The sequence below is a fragment of the Asterias rubens genome, chromosome 4 (genome assembly GCF_902459465.1).
Source record: "Asterias rubens chromosome 4, eAstRub1.3, whole genome shotgun sequence".
In the NCBI taxonomy this organism is placed as follows: domain Eukaryota; kingdom Metazoa; phylum Echinodermata; class Asteroidea; order Forcipulatida; family Asteriidae; genus Asterias; species Asterias rubens.
In genome coordinates this window covers 14,896,345-14,913,998 of record NC_047065.1, presented here as the reverse complement: position 1 = coordinate 14,913,998, position 17,654 = coordinate 14,896,345, and the positions used below count along the sequence as shown (strand labels likewise).

The following is a 17,654-nucleotide window of genomic DNA, read 5'->3' as shown; positions in this document are numbered from 1 at the left end:
CTTCTTCAGAGGCATAAAACAAGTACAAAAAAATACATATCCATTTATAGAAAAAGAGAGAGGGAAAGGGATTAAGGAAAGGATCCAGAAAGAAGCGGGAAAATAACAGCCAATCAAAGTTTCTATTTCAGAAACAATAATATTGGTGGCTATGAACCAATAGGAGTGAAGTGGCGAGGACAAAGGATGTTTAGAATGAAAGGATGGGTTACTGGACCATAAAAGTGGTAAATGTATTGTTCGACAACAATGCAGGGAGACATTGTTGAAAGGGTAGGATTAGAGAGCAAGTTGCATCATGATGCAACTAACAATGGTCAATTAATAAGAATAGCAAGATCAAAGGTATGATGATTTTAAAAATAGGTATGAGGGACCTGTGAAAAAAAAAAAAAAAAAAAAAAAAAAAAAGCGTGCCGTTGCAACCAAGGTGAAGGTATTAAATTCTGCAAACACACAGAGTCTGACCATGGTACGGTCTTACAGTCAGCATTCATTGCACGGTATTGTGTGTGGATGGCGTGCGTGTGAGTTGCGCTTGCCTATCTCAAGAAGTCTCAAATATTGCTGTCTATTTCAGGCCTCTGTGCTGCATTTTGTTTACACACTTCCAAACTATCAAACATCATCTCTAGCAAAACAGCTAAAGGGAAAAGATTGTACAACTCATATTCCCATAAAAATGTACTTACCTTTTGACTCGCGTGCTGGCCGTCCGCTTGTTGTCAAGATTTTTCGTCTTCAAAAAATAAAATAATTATTGATTATTGAAAATATACAATTATACTCAGCCCGCCTAAAGAGGGCGCTATTCATTTCCACTCGCTGTATTTTTTTCCTCTTCATTCGCAGCAAGATGGCAGTCTGTGTGGCAGTGATAGCGAAAGAGGTAAATAACATTTTGTTTTTGTTGCAAAATTTACAGTTTGGAGCATATAAGTGCTACGTAACCAACCTACCAAGTTAAATAGGAATACATATAATGTGTACGTGTAGTGCAACATTTGCAGGGAATGATTTCGTGCAGCACTTTTGGTTTTGCATAGCAAATTCATTTTGATTGAGCAGATTATTATTATTATTATATTATATTTTCTGTGCACAAAATCAATGCTAATTTTAGCAAATGGTGATTTTTGAGTACTATCTAGGATAACTTTCCGTATGGCGCCACCACTTTTTCACTCATTTTTACAAAAAGGGATATATCGATCAGGTAAATTAGATACTGTATTATTTTATTTCGAATGAAAAAGTGGTGGCGCCATACGGAAACTTTTCCACTATCTATACAAGGGAAATCGTTCGCTGGTGGTTAGTCATTGTCTTGCCTTCGACCCATGTTGGATTAACGGGGGTCGACTTCAAAATTATACAATCAAGAAAAATAATTTTGAAACAATAAATTATTATTATTAATATTATTACGTGATGAATAATGTGTTGGGCGGGGGGAGGGGGCGGTGATTAGGGTAAGAGTTGATCATAATTGGTCATCGGGTCATGGCTGGTATGGGTTGGGGAGCTCGGAGGGGATGTGGGGGAGGGGGGTGGGGGGGGGTGAGGGGGGATTGTGACCGGTGTGTACACCACAGATCATGCAGACTGATGACACACAACTGCAAATTAATAATGCCATATTTCAACCAGATTGGTTGAATTTGTACCCGGGTAACCTCGCACTCGTACTCAGTCATTTTATATATAATAAGCCTAGTACTGCATCATAAGTACATCTAGTATCCATGATCTATCTTATTTATTTTGTTTTCGGAGGTAAGTAGAATAGATACATAACTTAATTCAGTTAACTTTCATTCTGTAAACACTATAAATCTGTAGCTTGATGATACGTTGGGCCGGAGTGTAATCTTTGGTTCATAAATCATCACTGAACAAGAAATGTTGTTTTTGATGCAAGTGATGAAGATTATCTGATTATGATATCTGTACATATTTGTATTCATATTTTCACAGAATTATCCACTGTACATTAGCACCATCCCTACTGAGAATGAGCTCAAATTCCACTACACCGTTCATACATGTCTAGACGTAATCGAAGAGAAGGTTTCGGCCGTCGGCAAAAGCGTCAATGACCCCAGGGAGTTGTACCTCGGACTTCTATACCCAACGGAGGACTATAAAGTGTACGGTTATGTGACAAACACCAAGGTTAAATTTGTGATCGTTGTAGAGTCATCCAATATGCAGCTGAGGGACAATGAGATAAGAAATGTAAGTCAAGTATCAAGTTCTGCCAAGTACTAGAGTGGTCGAGTAGTACTCTAGTACATTAAAGGGATGCTGCAGTGAATTCAAATAAAACAGTTAATTTTGCTGTCATTTATTGCTGATATATGTATTGAACATCAATAAATGTGTAATTTGTTTATTCCCGAAAGATCTGACTTGCGTAATTAGCGAATGAGTCATGCCCCCCCCCCTTTTGTGGATTGTGACCGCCCCTACCATCGACGTCACGTCGGGAATTCAAACATATCGTCGGCAAAAAGAGTCTGGTCCCTAACTACACGCGCCTAGGTACCAGGCCACACAGTGCACACGTCTCTATATGCACACAGCCAGGGGGCCCGACGGCTCGGGTTACCGACATGACGTCACGTTTATGCAAATGAAGGCCCCCTTTTAGGGGCGGGGTGGGTTCCCCTAATCTCTTGAAAACCATTTTTAAAATACTTGCGCATTTAAAACAAAATATATAAAAATATTTCAGGTTAAAAAAGTCATGTTTAATCGTTTAACTGAATAAAAAAATCACTGCAGCCACCCTTTAATAGTACTTGGGCCATCAAGTACTAGTACGCATGTTTTGAGTATCAAGTATTCTGATCTAAGCACCGAGGCCAATAGCTGAGTACTAAGTACATGACTTTGAGTACAGATTATTAGTCAGTTGAGTATCGAGTATGAACTTTCACAACAAGTATGCTCTATCTAAACTATCTAAACGCACACAACTTCGTGTGCCAAGGGTATTTTTTCTTTCATTATTATCTCGGAAGTTTGATGACCGATTGAGCTAAAATTTTCACAGGTTTGTTTTTTTATGCATATGTTGAGATACAACAAGTGAGAAGACTGGTCTTTGACAATTACCAATAGTGTCCACTGCCTTTAAATGGTCTGCTGGCCCAATGGCAGTCAGAACACCTAAGGACCAGTCAGAGTTCTCTCCAACTAGTGATTTGTTTCTGTATAATCATCCAGAGAATGCTAACGTTGCTCATTTCTTCAGTCAAATTTTGTCAATTGAGATGTCAACAGAAATAACATCAAGACAACAAATTTAGTTTGTTTTGTGTTTTGAAATTGGGGGTGGGGGGGACTACAAATGTACATAGGGAATTTCATATCCCAAAGTGACCTTTATTTTCTTTGACCTCTTTTTGTGAATGTCAAGCCTTGGGACCGCTATTGGCATTTTGGTTCAAGACGCTTGTGATCTCTATGGTATCTAAAGGGTTTATTAACTGTGTGGTCGGTTGTAGTAAAAGGCAGTGGACACTATAGGTAATTACTCAAAATAGTCATTAGCATAAACCCTTACTTGGTAACAAGTAATGGGGAGCTGTTGATAGTATAAAACAGTGTGAGAAATGGCTCCCTCTGAAGTAACATAGTTTTTTGAGAAAGAAGTAATTTTCCAAGAATTTGATTTGAGACCTCAGAATTAGATTTTGATGTCTCGACATAAAGCATGAAGCATATGATGTGAAAAGACTGGTCTTTGACAATTACTAATAGTGGGTGCGTTCGTTTAGCTTCCCTGGGTAGACCCCGGTGTGTGGCGTTTTTTTTTTTCAGGACAACCGTGGGTAATTATCTGCACACGTTCGTCCTGGAAAGAAAAAAAACGCTACACACCGGGGTCGACCCGGGGAAGCTAAACGAACGCACCCAGTATTCCAATGTCTTTAACAGCCCAATGTCACTTTGTTTTTAATACTCAGATGTTTAAGACGTTACACAATGCTTATGTTGATATGCTCTGCAACCCTCTCTATACACCAGGAGAAAACATCAAGTCCAAGTAAGTGTCAAACTCGTCTCTGCTTTGTCTCCCCTCGATGTCAAACGTGTACCACCACATGCCATTTTAATTGTGATCATTTGAAGTTTACCAACATGTAGTCTCAAGTCTGAGGGATTAAAAGCAGGTACTTGCAATTGAGCAAGTCATTGTACTTGACATTTATTCACATCTTACTTGCATATTGGTCATGACTTCTGAACAGTGAAATTAGGGAAACTTGTGTCTTGTGTCTTTGCTTGAGCAAGACACCTACTATGACAGCTTCCCTTCACCCAAGGGTAAATGACTACCTGTGAGGAGGGCAGAAATGGTTCTTGTAATTTAGTCAGCATGGATTTGCCAGGAGTGATAATGTTGGAGTGCCATGAGCATCACTGAGTGACTAATATGTGCGCTTTTTAAAGGCAGTGGACACTATTGGTAATTACTCAAAATAATTATTAGCATAAAACCTCATTTGGTAACGAGTAATACGGAGAGGTTGGTGGTATAAAACATTGTGAGAAACGGCTCCCTCTGAAGTAACATAGTTTTCAAGAAAGAGGTTATTTTCCACGAATTTGATTTCGAGACCTCAAGTTTAGAACTTGAGGTCTCGAAATCAAGCATCTGAAAGCACACAACTTCGTGTGACAAGGGTGTTTTTTTCTTTCAGTTTTCTCGCAACTCCGACTACCAATTGAGCTCAAATTTTCACAGGTTTGTTATTTTATGCATTTGTTGAGATACACAAAGTGAGAAGACTGGTCTTAGACAGTTGCCAATAGTGTCCACTGTCTTTAAGAAACTACTATTGTTATTATTAAAAATGTGCAAGGTTTGGACATGGCAGTATCACAGCATCCATTGTATACCAACAGGAAAAGTTCAGATATTTTGATATTTTAATCACTAATTGTTTCTTCTTTTTCAAAGAACATTTGACAATACAGTTATGCAGATGATGGTTCAAGACTGATCTCCTCTACATCATCAAAGAGAAGTCTCATCACAATGACCCCTTGCAGATGCTGAACACACCTCCGCCAAAATGTGCTTCCACCATTTCTGGTCTTTCTGATGGAGCACAGAGTATTACCTTTATTATTGTACAGTCATCGTGTCCTTTGCCAATTCAAATACATGCAACCAGGGCCCACTTTCATAAAGCTGCTTGCCAGTAAGCAAATTTTGGGGCTCATGAACGATCAAGATCTTTAGGGCTTGAACATTACACTGGACCACAGGCCCTGAGGACAGTAGATTCAGTGTCGGGCAAGAAGACTTATGAACGGACAAGTCCGGAGGTCTTGTGTTTTTCAATTGAAAAACAACTGAATCCATAGGATGTTCTATAGCTAATGAGTAGATTTTGTCACAAAGTGTTCAAAAAAAAATATATATATATTTATGTTCTGGCATAATCGGTCATTAATGCATGTCTCTGCACTCCAAGGGACTGTAAGTGGGTCCCTTTTCTCAAGCTAAAGGCCGAGGAAAATAGGACCTTCTTCTGATCACTCTATGTCCCAAGAGGAGATAGATTTGTACTAGTGACCAAATTATACCAAAATATGTATTTAAACACACCTCTGTCAAGAACCAAAAAAATCAATTGAAGGAATGCTTTTAGTTCCCTAGACTCTGTATTTTGGTTGCTATTCACCATTCACACTAAGAGAAGGCACTGTAACCATTTAAAAAAAACTCTTTCTCACAAATTTCACACACTTGCAAGCGTCTACAAATGTGTAGGTCACGGTGGTGCAAATTTAATGCACTGGGCTAAATTATTGAACCTCAAGAGTCTGTGTTTTATCCAGCCAGAATACAGAACCAGGAAGAGGTGTGTTATAAACAAAAAACCTTAACATTTGGGACTAATTGCACACAAGTCATTCCTAACAAACTGACACTCTTGTTAGATTTTAAGATAAACTTGCAGACTCTATTTTCTTCATCAAGTAGTCACATTGGACACAAAAAAGACAGATCATTGACACGGATGTATATTTTGACATTTTATTTGCATCTTCTTTCAAGTAACAGGTCAACAATTGTAAACATCTGGGGCCGATCGCTTTTCTTTAGGGTTCAACTTTCTCAAAACAAATGTTATGGTGAAGAAAAGAAAACATCCAAAATTAATAAAAAGAAAACAAGTTTTTCCCTTCATGAGTCCTTAAAATCCTGTATCCTGTTGATTTTAAAGAGTTTTAATAAGCATATTTAATTTATCATGTATTTGTTTTCTCTTGCTAATTGCCCTTTTTTAATGATGTAACCCCTTTACCGTTATATTTAACATGAAATGTAATGAGAGAAAAAATGTAAATATTGAATGAATAAATAAATATTATTAAAAAGTATGTACGTAAAAAGGCACCCAGTTTCTGTTTAATCGTCAGTCCTTTTAATAAAACTTAAGCAGATTCGACATCTGAAAACTTGCAATAAAAGACCATTTTAACTCTTTAAAATGTTTATACTTCCTAACAAACAACCTACATGAAAAACAATTTTCCCCCGTAAATTAAACAAAAGGTAATTGTTTTCCTTTAAAATCATTATTAATAACAAATGGGATGTTAGATTTGCTTAGAAATCTGTCACAAGTTTCTTAGATGTGATCAAGGAAATAAATCAAACTAGTTTCAAGGACTAAGGTAGACAATTGACCCAAAGAAGTCGTGAAATAAGGCTGCATTTATTTTACCTTCACCTTCAAGAGTAGTTGCTCCAAAACAATCCAATCACCAAGAAGCCATTCTAAGCTCACAACCACAACAAGACGATGGGGGGGGGGAGGGGGGGGGGGTACGAACCCACCAAATGAAACAACATCCCTTATATCGTTGCGGTACCCGCTGCCAAAACATAGGAATTGAACTGCCTCTAATAGATGACCGGCAATCTCGTTAGTCTAGTTGGTAAGACACTGCTCTAGAATTGCAAGGGTCGTGGGTTCGAATCCCACCACAGATATGACTGATATTTTTTTTCACAGGACTCCTGAAAGTACCGAGTATACAGTGCTTAAACACATCGGTGTATGGGTAAAAACCCAAATTAATTCACCCACCAAAAAAAAGCAAGGTGTGGTCTTGAAGTTTTTTGAACACCTGTACAACGTCTCAACAGTAAATTATTTAAAGAAATAACAGATTTCCCGGAACAGAGGTTGCACATTCTGAGAATATGCTGGTCACATACCTTAACATTCTGTTGTCTAACAAGCTGGCTTAGACCACAAGAAGCAATTTTCCGCAGCATTTTTGTGTGAATATTTTTATGTTTTTTTAGAAACGGTTCCGTTGACAAAGAAGTTAATGGCATGCTCACAACATTTCATTCACTATTGAAGACTTTGATAAAAGCCACAAACATACGTACAATATATTTTTTTTTCTCAGTAAGGGGAATACCTGGTGGTGTAGCGTCTCGGTCTGTGAAAAGAAAGAGAGATTAAGAAGTGTGTTAGTTAGATTGTGGTTTTTAGTAGGACCCGTACCTATTTGCACCAATAACGTAACACAGGTTAATTTTGACCACTTTCAAACTCACTCCTGTTCCCCCTGCTAGATAGACCAAGAACCACACAGAGTGCGTAGGATTTGAGACTGCATGGTGGAGGTATAACTAAGAGAGGTTTGAAGTTACACCATGTGAAAATCTCTTTTGAGTAGTGTGTGGGCTCTGAAAAGAACCGGTGGCTAACGACTCCGGATCACAGCACACTGATCAAATTGTTGAGTCGCTAACCACCAGTTCTTTTCAGAACCAACATTACTCAAAAGAGATATTCACATGGTGTTACCGCAAACCTCTCTTAGTCACACAGAATGCATCACAATGTGGGAGGTTTACAGACTCTGTGCATCACGAGTAATACAAAACTACAGCTTATTTTTCCATTTCAAGAAAATTTGAAAATGTCGTAAGGAGATTTTGAGAAAAGCCTGGTTAAACATCTCACCTTTTCCAATAAATTTTGAGGTCAAGTAACACATGATGCTAAGCGAGGATACATAAATATGAAAACACTAAACATTGCATGTTGGAGACACAATCTTAAAAGGTTTTTGGTAACATCCTGTACAATGTTTTTTTCTATGAGTTGTGGTGGTTTTGAAAAGAACCGGTGATGTAACTCAAATTTTCAGTATGCTCTGATCGTCTTCAGTAAACAGGTGGACTAATGCGACAGGCCCTGGTGCTTCAATACATACACAACCTGCATCATCAGAGCTTAAAGGGCCACGTTGCCTTAGATCGGGCCAGTTGGTCTATGACAAGTGTTTAAAACTATTCATTATGAAATGCATATAAATAGTTAGAAAGTATTTTAAAAGTAGAATATATTCATTGACACAAAAACGCCTATTTCGTGGTTTTCTTTTTATTTTGCGAACTAACACAGGCCGTGTTGGCTCATGACATGTGAGGAAAACCGGGCATTTTTGAGATATTATAATCTACTTGAAACATCTTTCCAGTCATATGCATTTTATAACAATGTTGTTCATAGAAAATCTTGCCTGGTCCACAGCACAGGTCCCTGGTTTCGACAAGACCTACATTACATACCAAATTTCTACTTTTAAAAGACAGAATACTGCAAATTGCATAATCTTTGGCAACAGCCTACAAACCAGCATATCCAGATGGATATTTAACTTTGCCTTTTTCTTACCTTTTCAGATCAAATTCACAAAAATATTAAAGATAAAATTGTTTAGAATGCCCAGATTGCACAGCGGGTCTTTTAAAACCAAAAATAAACACCAAGCTTTCAAAATTTGGGTCCAGAAAGCCACCAAGTTTTTAACAATTCTATGGAGTACCCTGCTGTATCCAATAAAATGAATCATTTTAAACTTAATTTTACAGATAATCACTTTTTTTGTAAAAGGTATTTATATCAATTTTCTATAAAAAATAATAAAAACAAATAAAAAACGTTTCAAACAGAAATATTTTGTAAATAAATAGTTATTTGTAAAAAAAATTGTTGACACTTGACAGTTTGACCCTAGCTGAGTCTTTCTCAAAGACTAAAATATATTTGTCCACCCTTCTCTTGCTTTTGATCACACCAGAAGATGAGGATCAGTTACTTACCATCCTGGATTAAACCAAGCCTGCACCAATCCATGAAGACACCTTTCCCAGTCCCAACCTACAGTTTGCTTATTTTTTCTTTTCTTCTCTTTTTCTTTTTTTTTCTTTTTTCTTTTTTTACTTTTTTTTTTATTCTGATTTTTTTTATATATTGTTATTTTTTTTTATTCTCTTTTTATTTTCTCGTTGGTGCAAAAGAACAAGAAATTCGGATTAAAAGTAACAGGACATCACATTTAAACACACATAAAATTTAAATATTAAAACCGTGTTACCCAGTGCACTATGCTAACCCCCACCAATAAACAGCTTTTGTGTTGCCTCATATTTTACAAGTAAGATTACCGGAAGAGACAAATAAGCTAAATGATTTTTAACTTGAATCTATATGAATCTGTCCCTCATCAAAGTCTGACATCAAACTGTTAAGACTCTGATTATGGTGCCATGATTTATGGGGCCTTATTATTTAGTTTACCAGTGCAGTCCAACAGAATCAAACAAATACGGTTGAAATTAGAGGAGTTTAACAGGCCTGGAATTTTATCTTTGAGAGGGCAAGGCCACTCCAATTTTGTAATGGAAAATCTGAAAGTCTACGGGAAACTTTTGAAGGGGCACCAAGGCCAAGTTGACCAGGGGCAACCGAGGTCATCTCATGGCCTTCATGGCTATTGTGTAATTCCAGGCCTGGTTTTGGATTAGGATTAGGATTAGGATTAGTATTAGGCCCTAATAAGTATGATGGAAAGAATTCCATGAAGCCATTATAATTGGAGGCCTACATGTTGGTTTCCTACCCAATTTCGTTACAACTAAATTGATCTGACATCAGTTTTTAGCTAATATTTATACCAAATACACTCTAAAACTTCACTGTTTGGACGTGTAACCAAAACATACAGCCACCTTCATCATCCTCATCATCGTCAGGCCGTCTAGTCGGACAATGCTAGTAGAGGTCGATCCAACAGCACGTGCATGCCTTATAATCTTATTATTTCACAAATATGTAGCAACAACTTCAAGTTCCTCTCACAGAACTGGTTATTTCTCACTATTTTTTCAATTGCCTCCATAACTACTCATTTTAAGTTAAATTCTGATTTCAATCAAAAATTTGACCTTCAGGAGATCTTACCTATATCTTCTTGGCCTGTAGCCAGAGTAGGCATTTGCATAGGGACTGTATGCACCACGGTAGGATCTAGTGCCACCTCGGAATCGCCCTCCACGTCCAGGTCTGTCTGTGGTTGAGATGCCTGGCCGGTTGGTTCGTTTTAAAGACACCTATAAACATGTTGACAACAGAATTCTTTAGATGTGTGGCATTGGATATAACAAACTGTTTTAATTGTATGACTCTTTCAGCAATAGAAAAGAAAACTAGTATAAGATTTCACAAATGTTGGATCATTTATGAGCATGGCAAGTGTTTACATGGTACCTGCTGTTAATACTTCACTGGGACAATGGGCCAATCTCATAAAGCAGAAGAGAAAATACTGCTTACCAAACTCACAGCTAAGTCACAAATTATAGGGGCACCGATTGTGACCATATGAACTACATGGAACCCAATTTGGCTGATTTCTGCTGAGCTTGAGTTTGCAAAGTGGCTGAATAGGAATGTTGTTTTTTTGTGGACTAGAATGCAATGCAAATTTGGACTCTAGGGGCTTTTCCCAAAACCTCTGTCCAGGCTCCAGCACAGTTTGATGTTGAAGTGATATCCAAAAAGCAGCACATTGCTCCAAAACTTGCTCCAAGCCAGAGTCCAAGCTGGAGCCACAGCCAAAGCATGAGCCACAGCCTTAAGAACAACACACTAACTTTACAGTAACATTAGCAGTACACACAAAAGGTAGCTGAAGGTCCAGAAGAATGTTTCAAACTTTTGTCTCACCTTAATCTGTCTTCCTTTAAAAAGTGAGTCGTCCAGAGCTAAAGCAGGCTGTAACATATCCTTATCAGAGAACTCCACATAAGCAAACCTGCAACGCAGAAAAGAAAAATCACATAGTTATTTCCTGGCAGGGTTGCAAGGGATCGAGATTTTGTATGAAGCACTTTTACAGGCCTGGAATTACATGGAGGCCACAGAGACCATGGTCTCTGTTGCCCCCGGTCTTGACATTTGTGCCCTTCAAAAGTTTCTCATAGACTTTAAGACCTTCCAATAGAAGTGCCCCTTGCAAAACAAAATGGACTTGCCCTCTCTAAGATGAAATTTGCTTTTATCACACAAAAGAGCTATAAACAAAAAATGATTCTCACCAAAATAAGGAACCAACCACAATACCACGTCAAGTGTACCATCTTTAACCGATGTCCTGCTTATTTGTGCTTAAAAGAAAATGGTTAACCACTATATTCTGCTTAAACTAGAGCTATAAAATTAACTCCTCTTGAGTTGAAGTTTTTTTTCTGGACTCAATTTTGATGACCGACTGTCAACTACATGTTCAGCAGAATTTATCAATATTTTTTTTAAAGGAAAAGTTATGATTTCCTAAACCAACCACTTACCCCTTAGGGTGACCCGTGAATTTATCGCAAAGGATAGTAACTCGGTTGATGAGGCCGCAACCGTGGAAGTGCGCTTCTAGTTCTTCAGCCGTTGTTGAATAATCAACCTACAGGGGTAGTAAATGCAGGTCATGTTACAATTTTAGTTGATGAAGCACTTTTACAGGCTTTTTGTTAATGTAAACAATTACAAATTACATTCTATTCTTACATTTCCAACGTAGACGGAGCGATTATCAACTTCTTGTTTGTCTTCCAGAGACAGCGGTACGACGGACCCTGGGGGTGGTGGTGAGCTCATGTTCATCTGCTTCTCAACTTCATTCTGCATCTCCTTCAGTTTCTCTGCCTCCTCCTCCATCTCACGCACCCTAGCTTTGATTTCTTCAAGTTCCTGAAAATAAAGAGAGGAAAACATCAATGCCATTTTATATAGTGTTCTTTATCATTATGAGATGCAATTCTTGAAGCCATGAGAAATAAGTAGTTTTAGTGTAGACTAGTAGATTAAAATTATAGTTTTTTGCTTTTTTCTCAACAGGAAACTTTTTAACCGACACACTACTAATCAATATTCAAAGTGATCCTGATCCTGGGAGTAACTATTTTAAATACATTTAATTTATCATAGAGTTATATTGAAGTAACACTATAAGTTTGTTATCGTTGTTATAACAAAATGGATAGTTTGGAAATAAAATACTACTCAATTAACTCAAATGAGATGATCCTTCCAAACCCGCACCTTTGCTTTTTGGGTAAAAATAAGTGTAAAAGTGCTGGAAAGATACAGAAAGTTTTCCGATAGTTTCTTTTATATTCTCAGGCCTGAAATTTCATTGAAATGAAAGGGCAACGTCCAAAGGGTACTTCCATTGGAAAATCTTTAACCCTTTCAATACCATTGTCGAGTTTACTCGACCGCGCAATGCAAGCGCTTCCTTACCATTGTCGAGAAAACTCGACTGTGCGTTGTGTAGTCGCTCCGTCCCAATGTCGAGAAAACTCGACAGAAAAAAGCATTGCCTTTGAGAGATTGTATTTATTTTGTTTGGCGCCCTCTGTTGTTAGGTTTTATATAGACGGGTTGCTTGTTTACCAAACATTGCAATGGTATGTGTTGTATAGGGGGTCGCCATTATGATTTTCCGAGAAAAGTATGTTTGAAGATTTCACGCCTCCGTTTTTTTTGGACAAAAATCACCATCATGTCTCCTCATTGCACGAAGGTTTTGGCTTATATGTTTGCCTATAGTGACTCTATAAAAAGACTTGGGAAGTTCTATCAAAGTATCTAGTGAACATTTGGCATCAAATCGTGGTATTTCGTTGCCAGACATGCAGTCAGATGATGACAAAACCGGACTATTACCAACGGTAGCTAACTGGACCGAGCACGTCACCCGTTCAACGCCGTGGGCTTGGGCGTGCATGGCGGGCGGGCCTGGACCCACTCGTGCTGGTCGAAGTGACCGTGGTAGCTGAACACTTTCAAAACAGATAAGATTTTTCAGCAAAATAGGTTCCGATTATGGTACAAATGGAAATAGAAGCCTATAATAAAAACGGTTATATTTTCTGAGAAGTTTTTACAAACTTTTCTTGAGGAAAAATAGGTTGAAAATCTTGTTGTTTTTCTTGAGACAGAAATCCCGAATAAAAATAGAAGTATTTTTTTTCAGCCAGAAATCTTGCAAACAAAATTAAGATAATATATACAAATTTGACATCGTAGGAAAGGTCATTTCATATGCTACAAATTGCATGCACAAAGTTTTTCAAAAAAATAATGTCTTTCCACAGAAAATCAAGATTGAAAACAGTACACACTGCAAATTGCGTTATATTTTTTTTAGTGTGAAAAAATACGGTACACAGCGTTGTGACCTTTGTCAACAATGCGGTATCCGGTTGGGCGCTTGCAATAAACAATGTGGTATTGAAAGGGTTAAGTCAATGGGAAGACCAGGGGTAAACAGAGGTCAGCTATCTACTCTGCTCTGTGGCCAGCAGCCAATCTCACGAAACGCCTAACACGAGTTACCTGTCCTGACCTAACTATAGGATGGGTTCAATTCAATTCAATGCCTCCTACTTATTTGGATACTTACTAACCTGAACCCGTCCTAAGTCCTAAGATTAATCATAAATTAGGAAGAGTTTGGTCAATCGACCGCTGGTTTCTTGACTTTCAATTCATTTATTTTGATTTTTGATTTTAGATTAGATTTAAGGAAAAAGAGTCTGTAGACTTTTTAAGTTTATTTAGACTAGAGTTGCTCAAAAACAGCTAGGAACCACAACCGACCAGTTACTCATTACTGGGAAAGTGTAGCCTACTTGAAGTGTAAGTAAGTGATTTGTGAATTATTAAATAATAATGATTCAGTGATTGTCTAACCAACAAAATACTTACCGCATCTTCTACTCCAGTATCATCTGCACCTGGGGATTGCAGAACGAGTCCTGTAGAAGTATCGTGATCATCATCACCGCCTGCAAGCAGAGCATCTTCTGCTTGGTCGTCAAGAAACGAATCTTCCAAGTCCGCCATCTTTAAATTTAAAAACAGACAATACCATAAAATACCTAAAATGTATTCGTTTAGTTTTGCATTTTCAATGGCTTTATAGGACCTAATTTTTTCTTGATAAAATCTTCGATTTCTCAATTTAATCAAAATGCTTAAATTGTGGCAAACTCACCTTAAATTTGTATGATGCTACTTGATTGAAAACAGGTGAACTATTCCTATCGCCCGTCTATTCTAAGTATATAAATCTGCATTGTTGACAAGCTCAATAGAGGGCGCTATTATCTTTAAATGATCGTCACGACCCCCCGGGCCCGTGCTAAAAAAAAAAAGCTGTAAACTGCGTCGACAGTTTTTCCCCTACAATGAACCACATTACCAACTTGTAAAACCAAAACATGGTAAATCTAAGCTCGAACACATCGAGAAATCAGACCACTTGAATTTGATTGTGAATAATGATTGTCACCTAGTCTCCAAACCTGTTCAAATACTAGCCTCCAAGTTGTCATATTTTCACTCTGGGGACCCTGGGGCCGATTTCACTAAGGTTCGAATCCCATTGGACCGGTCAGATTTTCACACTGTTAACCAACCCTGGTTCGAATCCCACTTTTCATGCATGTAGATTGGTCTTTTAATTCCTAACTGAGTTTCCGTAGTCAGGGCAGGGCTTTAATCACAGTCACACAAATAACAAAACACTACGTTTTGTACAATACTTCTATACTTTATCCAACATCTGCAGCTTTAAATGTATTAAGTCATACAAGTCAGATCATAAAAGAAACACAAAGCATAATGACATCATTTTTCCATTTTCACTTGATTTTATTTATTTATATAATTATATACTTTTTATAAGAGAGATAATTTTGTGATATTACATAAAAAAGTCTGGGTTTCAGCGAACATATCTGTGTACTACGGTTAGGAAGATTCCTAAACCAAGCAGGCCTCCTCTGGCCTCCTCTACAATAAGATATAAAACGTGTAGGCCTACATGCCAGGGCCCAATTTCATAGAGCTGCTCAAGCGCAAAAAGTAGCTGAGATACAACCACATTGTGCTTACCAGAATAATGTTATCAGCCAAAATACCTTTTCACATTGGCAGACAATATTATCAGCTCTATGAAATTGTGGGCCAAGCAGCCGATTTCGTAAAACGCTAGGATTGATCTCGAGTTAAGCCCGGTTCATACTTCCTGCGAATGCGAAGCGAACTTGACGTGAATTTGACGTCACAACCCTCCTTTCGCAGCGATATTCATAAGTGAGTTGAGCAGAGTTGAACTGCTGCAAATTTTTTCGTCGCGAATTTGTGACGTCGACGTTCGTATCGCATTCGCAGGAAGTATGAACCAGGCTTTAGAACGAGTAACCCTTCCTAACTTTGGATGGGTTCAATGCGTCCTACGCGTCTTTGGATAAGGAACTTAACTCATCCTAAGTCCTAAGATTAATCCCAAGTTTTGGAAGAGTTCGGTAAAATCAACGACAGGTGACAATTTCACAAAGAGTTAGGACATAGTCTTAGCTTTGACTATTTCAGGAGAAAATGAAAACTTAAGGCTAGTCCTAACAGGAGATAAGACTAGGGTTAACTCTTGGTGAAATCCACCCCAGGTCTGAAGTGTGTTGAAGCATAAAGGCTGTCCTTCAGACGCACCCCATGTATGGTGCTACAACGCGAGGCACTCTCACTGAATATCAGTACATCAAGTTCTTAACTTCATGGATCACTTGTGGCTCAACTTATGGAAGCCAAATGCCAATTGATTTAAATACAAAGTTCAAACCATCAAACAAAACACTGGTGAATTATTTCCATCTGAAACAACATGTACTCGATTTGCTTAGATTCTTTGCAGAGAACCAACTGTACACACAATACAATACAATACAGTTCTGCAGTAAGAAGTTAGTTGAGGCACTGAATCAGAAAGGGGCAGCTTTACCACGAGAGCACACTTCCACCATCTACACTTTGGGTTTGCAAATGAGTAAATAATGAGGAAACTATAAAAATGTTTATTGCATACCTTACCATACTTGTCAAATCAATATTGTTATTAATTACAACCTTCAACAGATCCAACTTACTAGAATAACTAATTAGAAAGACAAAAGGTGTCAACATCATAATATAATAAGCTTCCTTTTGTTTAAAGGTAGGATCGTAACTTCAGTAATCTCCAAAATTTCACAGGTGACTTTTTTATATGTCCATGGATAATTTGGCCTCAAACCAGCATTATGTTTTGACAAAACAATTTATGACCCTACCTTTAAGCGTCCAATAAATCAATATTTACAAGTTGAGAAATAAAACACCAAAAACAAGAAAAAGCATGAGCAGTTGCTACAGCACCGATGTAATAACCAGGTCAAGGAATTTGCTCATCACTGGGAATTTTACTGGTAAATACTTTTTACAGGTCTTACTTTTTCCAAAGACAACATTTTGAAAACTTGAAGATGATTCAAGTTCTGAACGTACAAGACAGCTTGACCAACACCCTAAAGCCTGTTTTATACTTCCTCCACAGCTCTGTTTACCTGCGAATGTTTTGCATGAGTAGAGAACAGCCCAAATGTTGACAGTTGTTTTTCTACTGATTTGTGTCATAAAATTTTATTTTTTTTAATTCAAAATTGCAGGAAGTCTGGGCTTAATTAAAGTAAAAGCCAATTGAAAACTCTCATGGTATTCTCACATTTTGCAAATCATGATTAGTTGCTACTAAAATAAATAAAAAATCAAGTAACAATGCATAAATTGTATAATACAAGATCAGTGATGATTGAAGACCAAGAAATTGGACAAATTTTCAGTTTGATTGCATGATATGCATGTTTTAACCCTCCTATAAACAATTGGTGCCTTTTTCTAACAAGTTGATACACCATTTGAAACCATTCAAGTGAATGGTATTGAATGGTATGATAGCTGTGCAAACAGTTGGTTCCCCAAATGGTTTTGAATGGTGGTGCAGCTGGTACATACATAATCCTATGAGGATTGTTATTAGTGGTGCATCAAGGATCCCACTTTGACATGACTGAGTGATACCAGGCGGTGTGGGGTGACCAGTCTGTCCTTGGCTAGAGGTTACCACAGACTATGTCATAGACACTACAGGACTGGTTAAACAGCTTGCTGACCATCTGAAACCATTCAGCTACGATAATGCACACAGTACAGGTACAGTGTATGCAAAGCTCAAAACCATGGCTGAATTGTTTTGAGTGGTAGTACAGCTTATCAGCAACCCTGCTCAAATGGTACTGCCATGTGTGTACAAAAACGATGGGGTTGTAAACGTTAGTGAATTTCGAATGGTTTTGAATGGTGTATCAGTAGGAGGGTTAAAGGCAGTGGACACTATTGGTAATTACTCAAAAAGTTATTAGCACAAAATCTTACTTGTTA

The 17,654-nt window shown here is 37.8% G+C and overlaps 3 protein-coding genes across 5 annotated transcripts in view; 1 reads left to right on the top strand and 2 right to left on the bottom strand.

Annotated features, from left to right (window-relative positions):
* LOC117289629 (CMP-N-acetylneuraminate-beta-galactosamide-alpha-2,3-sialyltransferase 2-like) overlaps positions 1 to 800 on the bottom strand; it is a 29,648-nt gene extending 28,848 nt beyond the window's left edge. For all 3 annotated transcript variants that reach the window (XM_033770835.1, XM_033770836.1, XM_033770837.1), the window contains exon 1: positions 693 to 800. The gene's annotated coding sequence lies outside the window, so the exon portion shown is untranslated. The remainder of the gene's footprint in view (positions 1 to 692) is intronic.
* A 9-nt stretch (positions 801 to 809) lies between these two features.
* Positions 810 to 6,714, top strand: LOC117289630 (trafficking protein particle complex subunit 2-like protein). Its single transcript, XM_033770838.1, has 4 exons — positions 810 to 889; positions 1,978 to 2,238; positions 3,975 to 4,054; positions 4,973 to 6,714. The coding sequence occupies exons 1-4, from the start codon at positions 857 to 859 to the stop codon at positions 5,013 to 5,015; spliced, it is 417 nt and encodes a 138-aa protein (XP_033626729.1). The 5' UTR covers positions 810 to 856; the 3' UTR covers positions 5,016 to 6,714.
* A 337-nt stretch (positions 6,715 to 7,051) lies between these two features.
* LOC117289628 (polyadenylate-binding protein 2-like) lies at positions 7,052 to 14,478 on the bottom strand. The gene is made up of 7 exons (XM_033770834.1): positions 14,392 to 14,478; positions 14,103 to 14,240; positions 11,898 to 12,080; positions 11,687 to 11,793; positions 11,064 to 11,151; positions 10,299 to 10,447; positions 7,052 to 7,482 (listed from the first exon to the last, which is right to left on the bottom strand). Exons 2-7 carry the CDS (start codon positions 14,238 to 14,240, stop codon positions 7,446 to 7,448), a joined length of 702 nt encoding a protein of 233 aa, XP_033626725.1. The 5' UTR covers positions 14,392 to 14,478; the 3' UTR covers positions 7,052 to 7,445.
* Between the last annotated feature and the right edge of the window lie 3,176 nt (positions 14,479 to 17,654).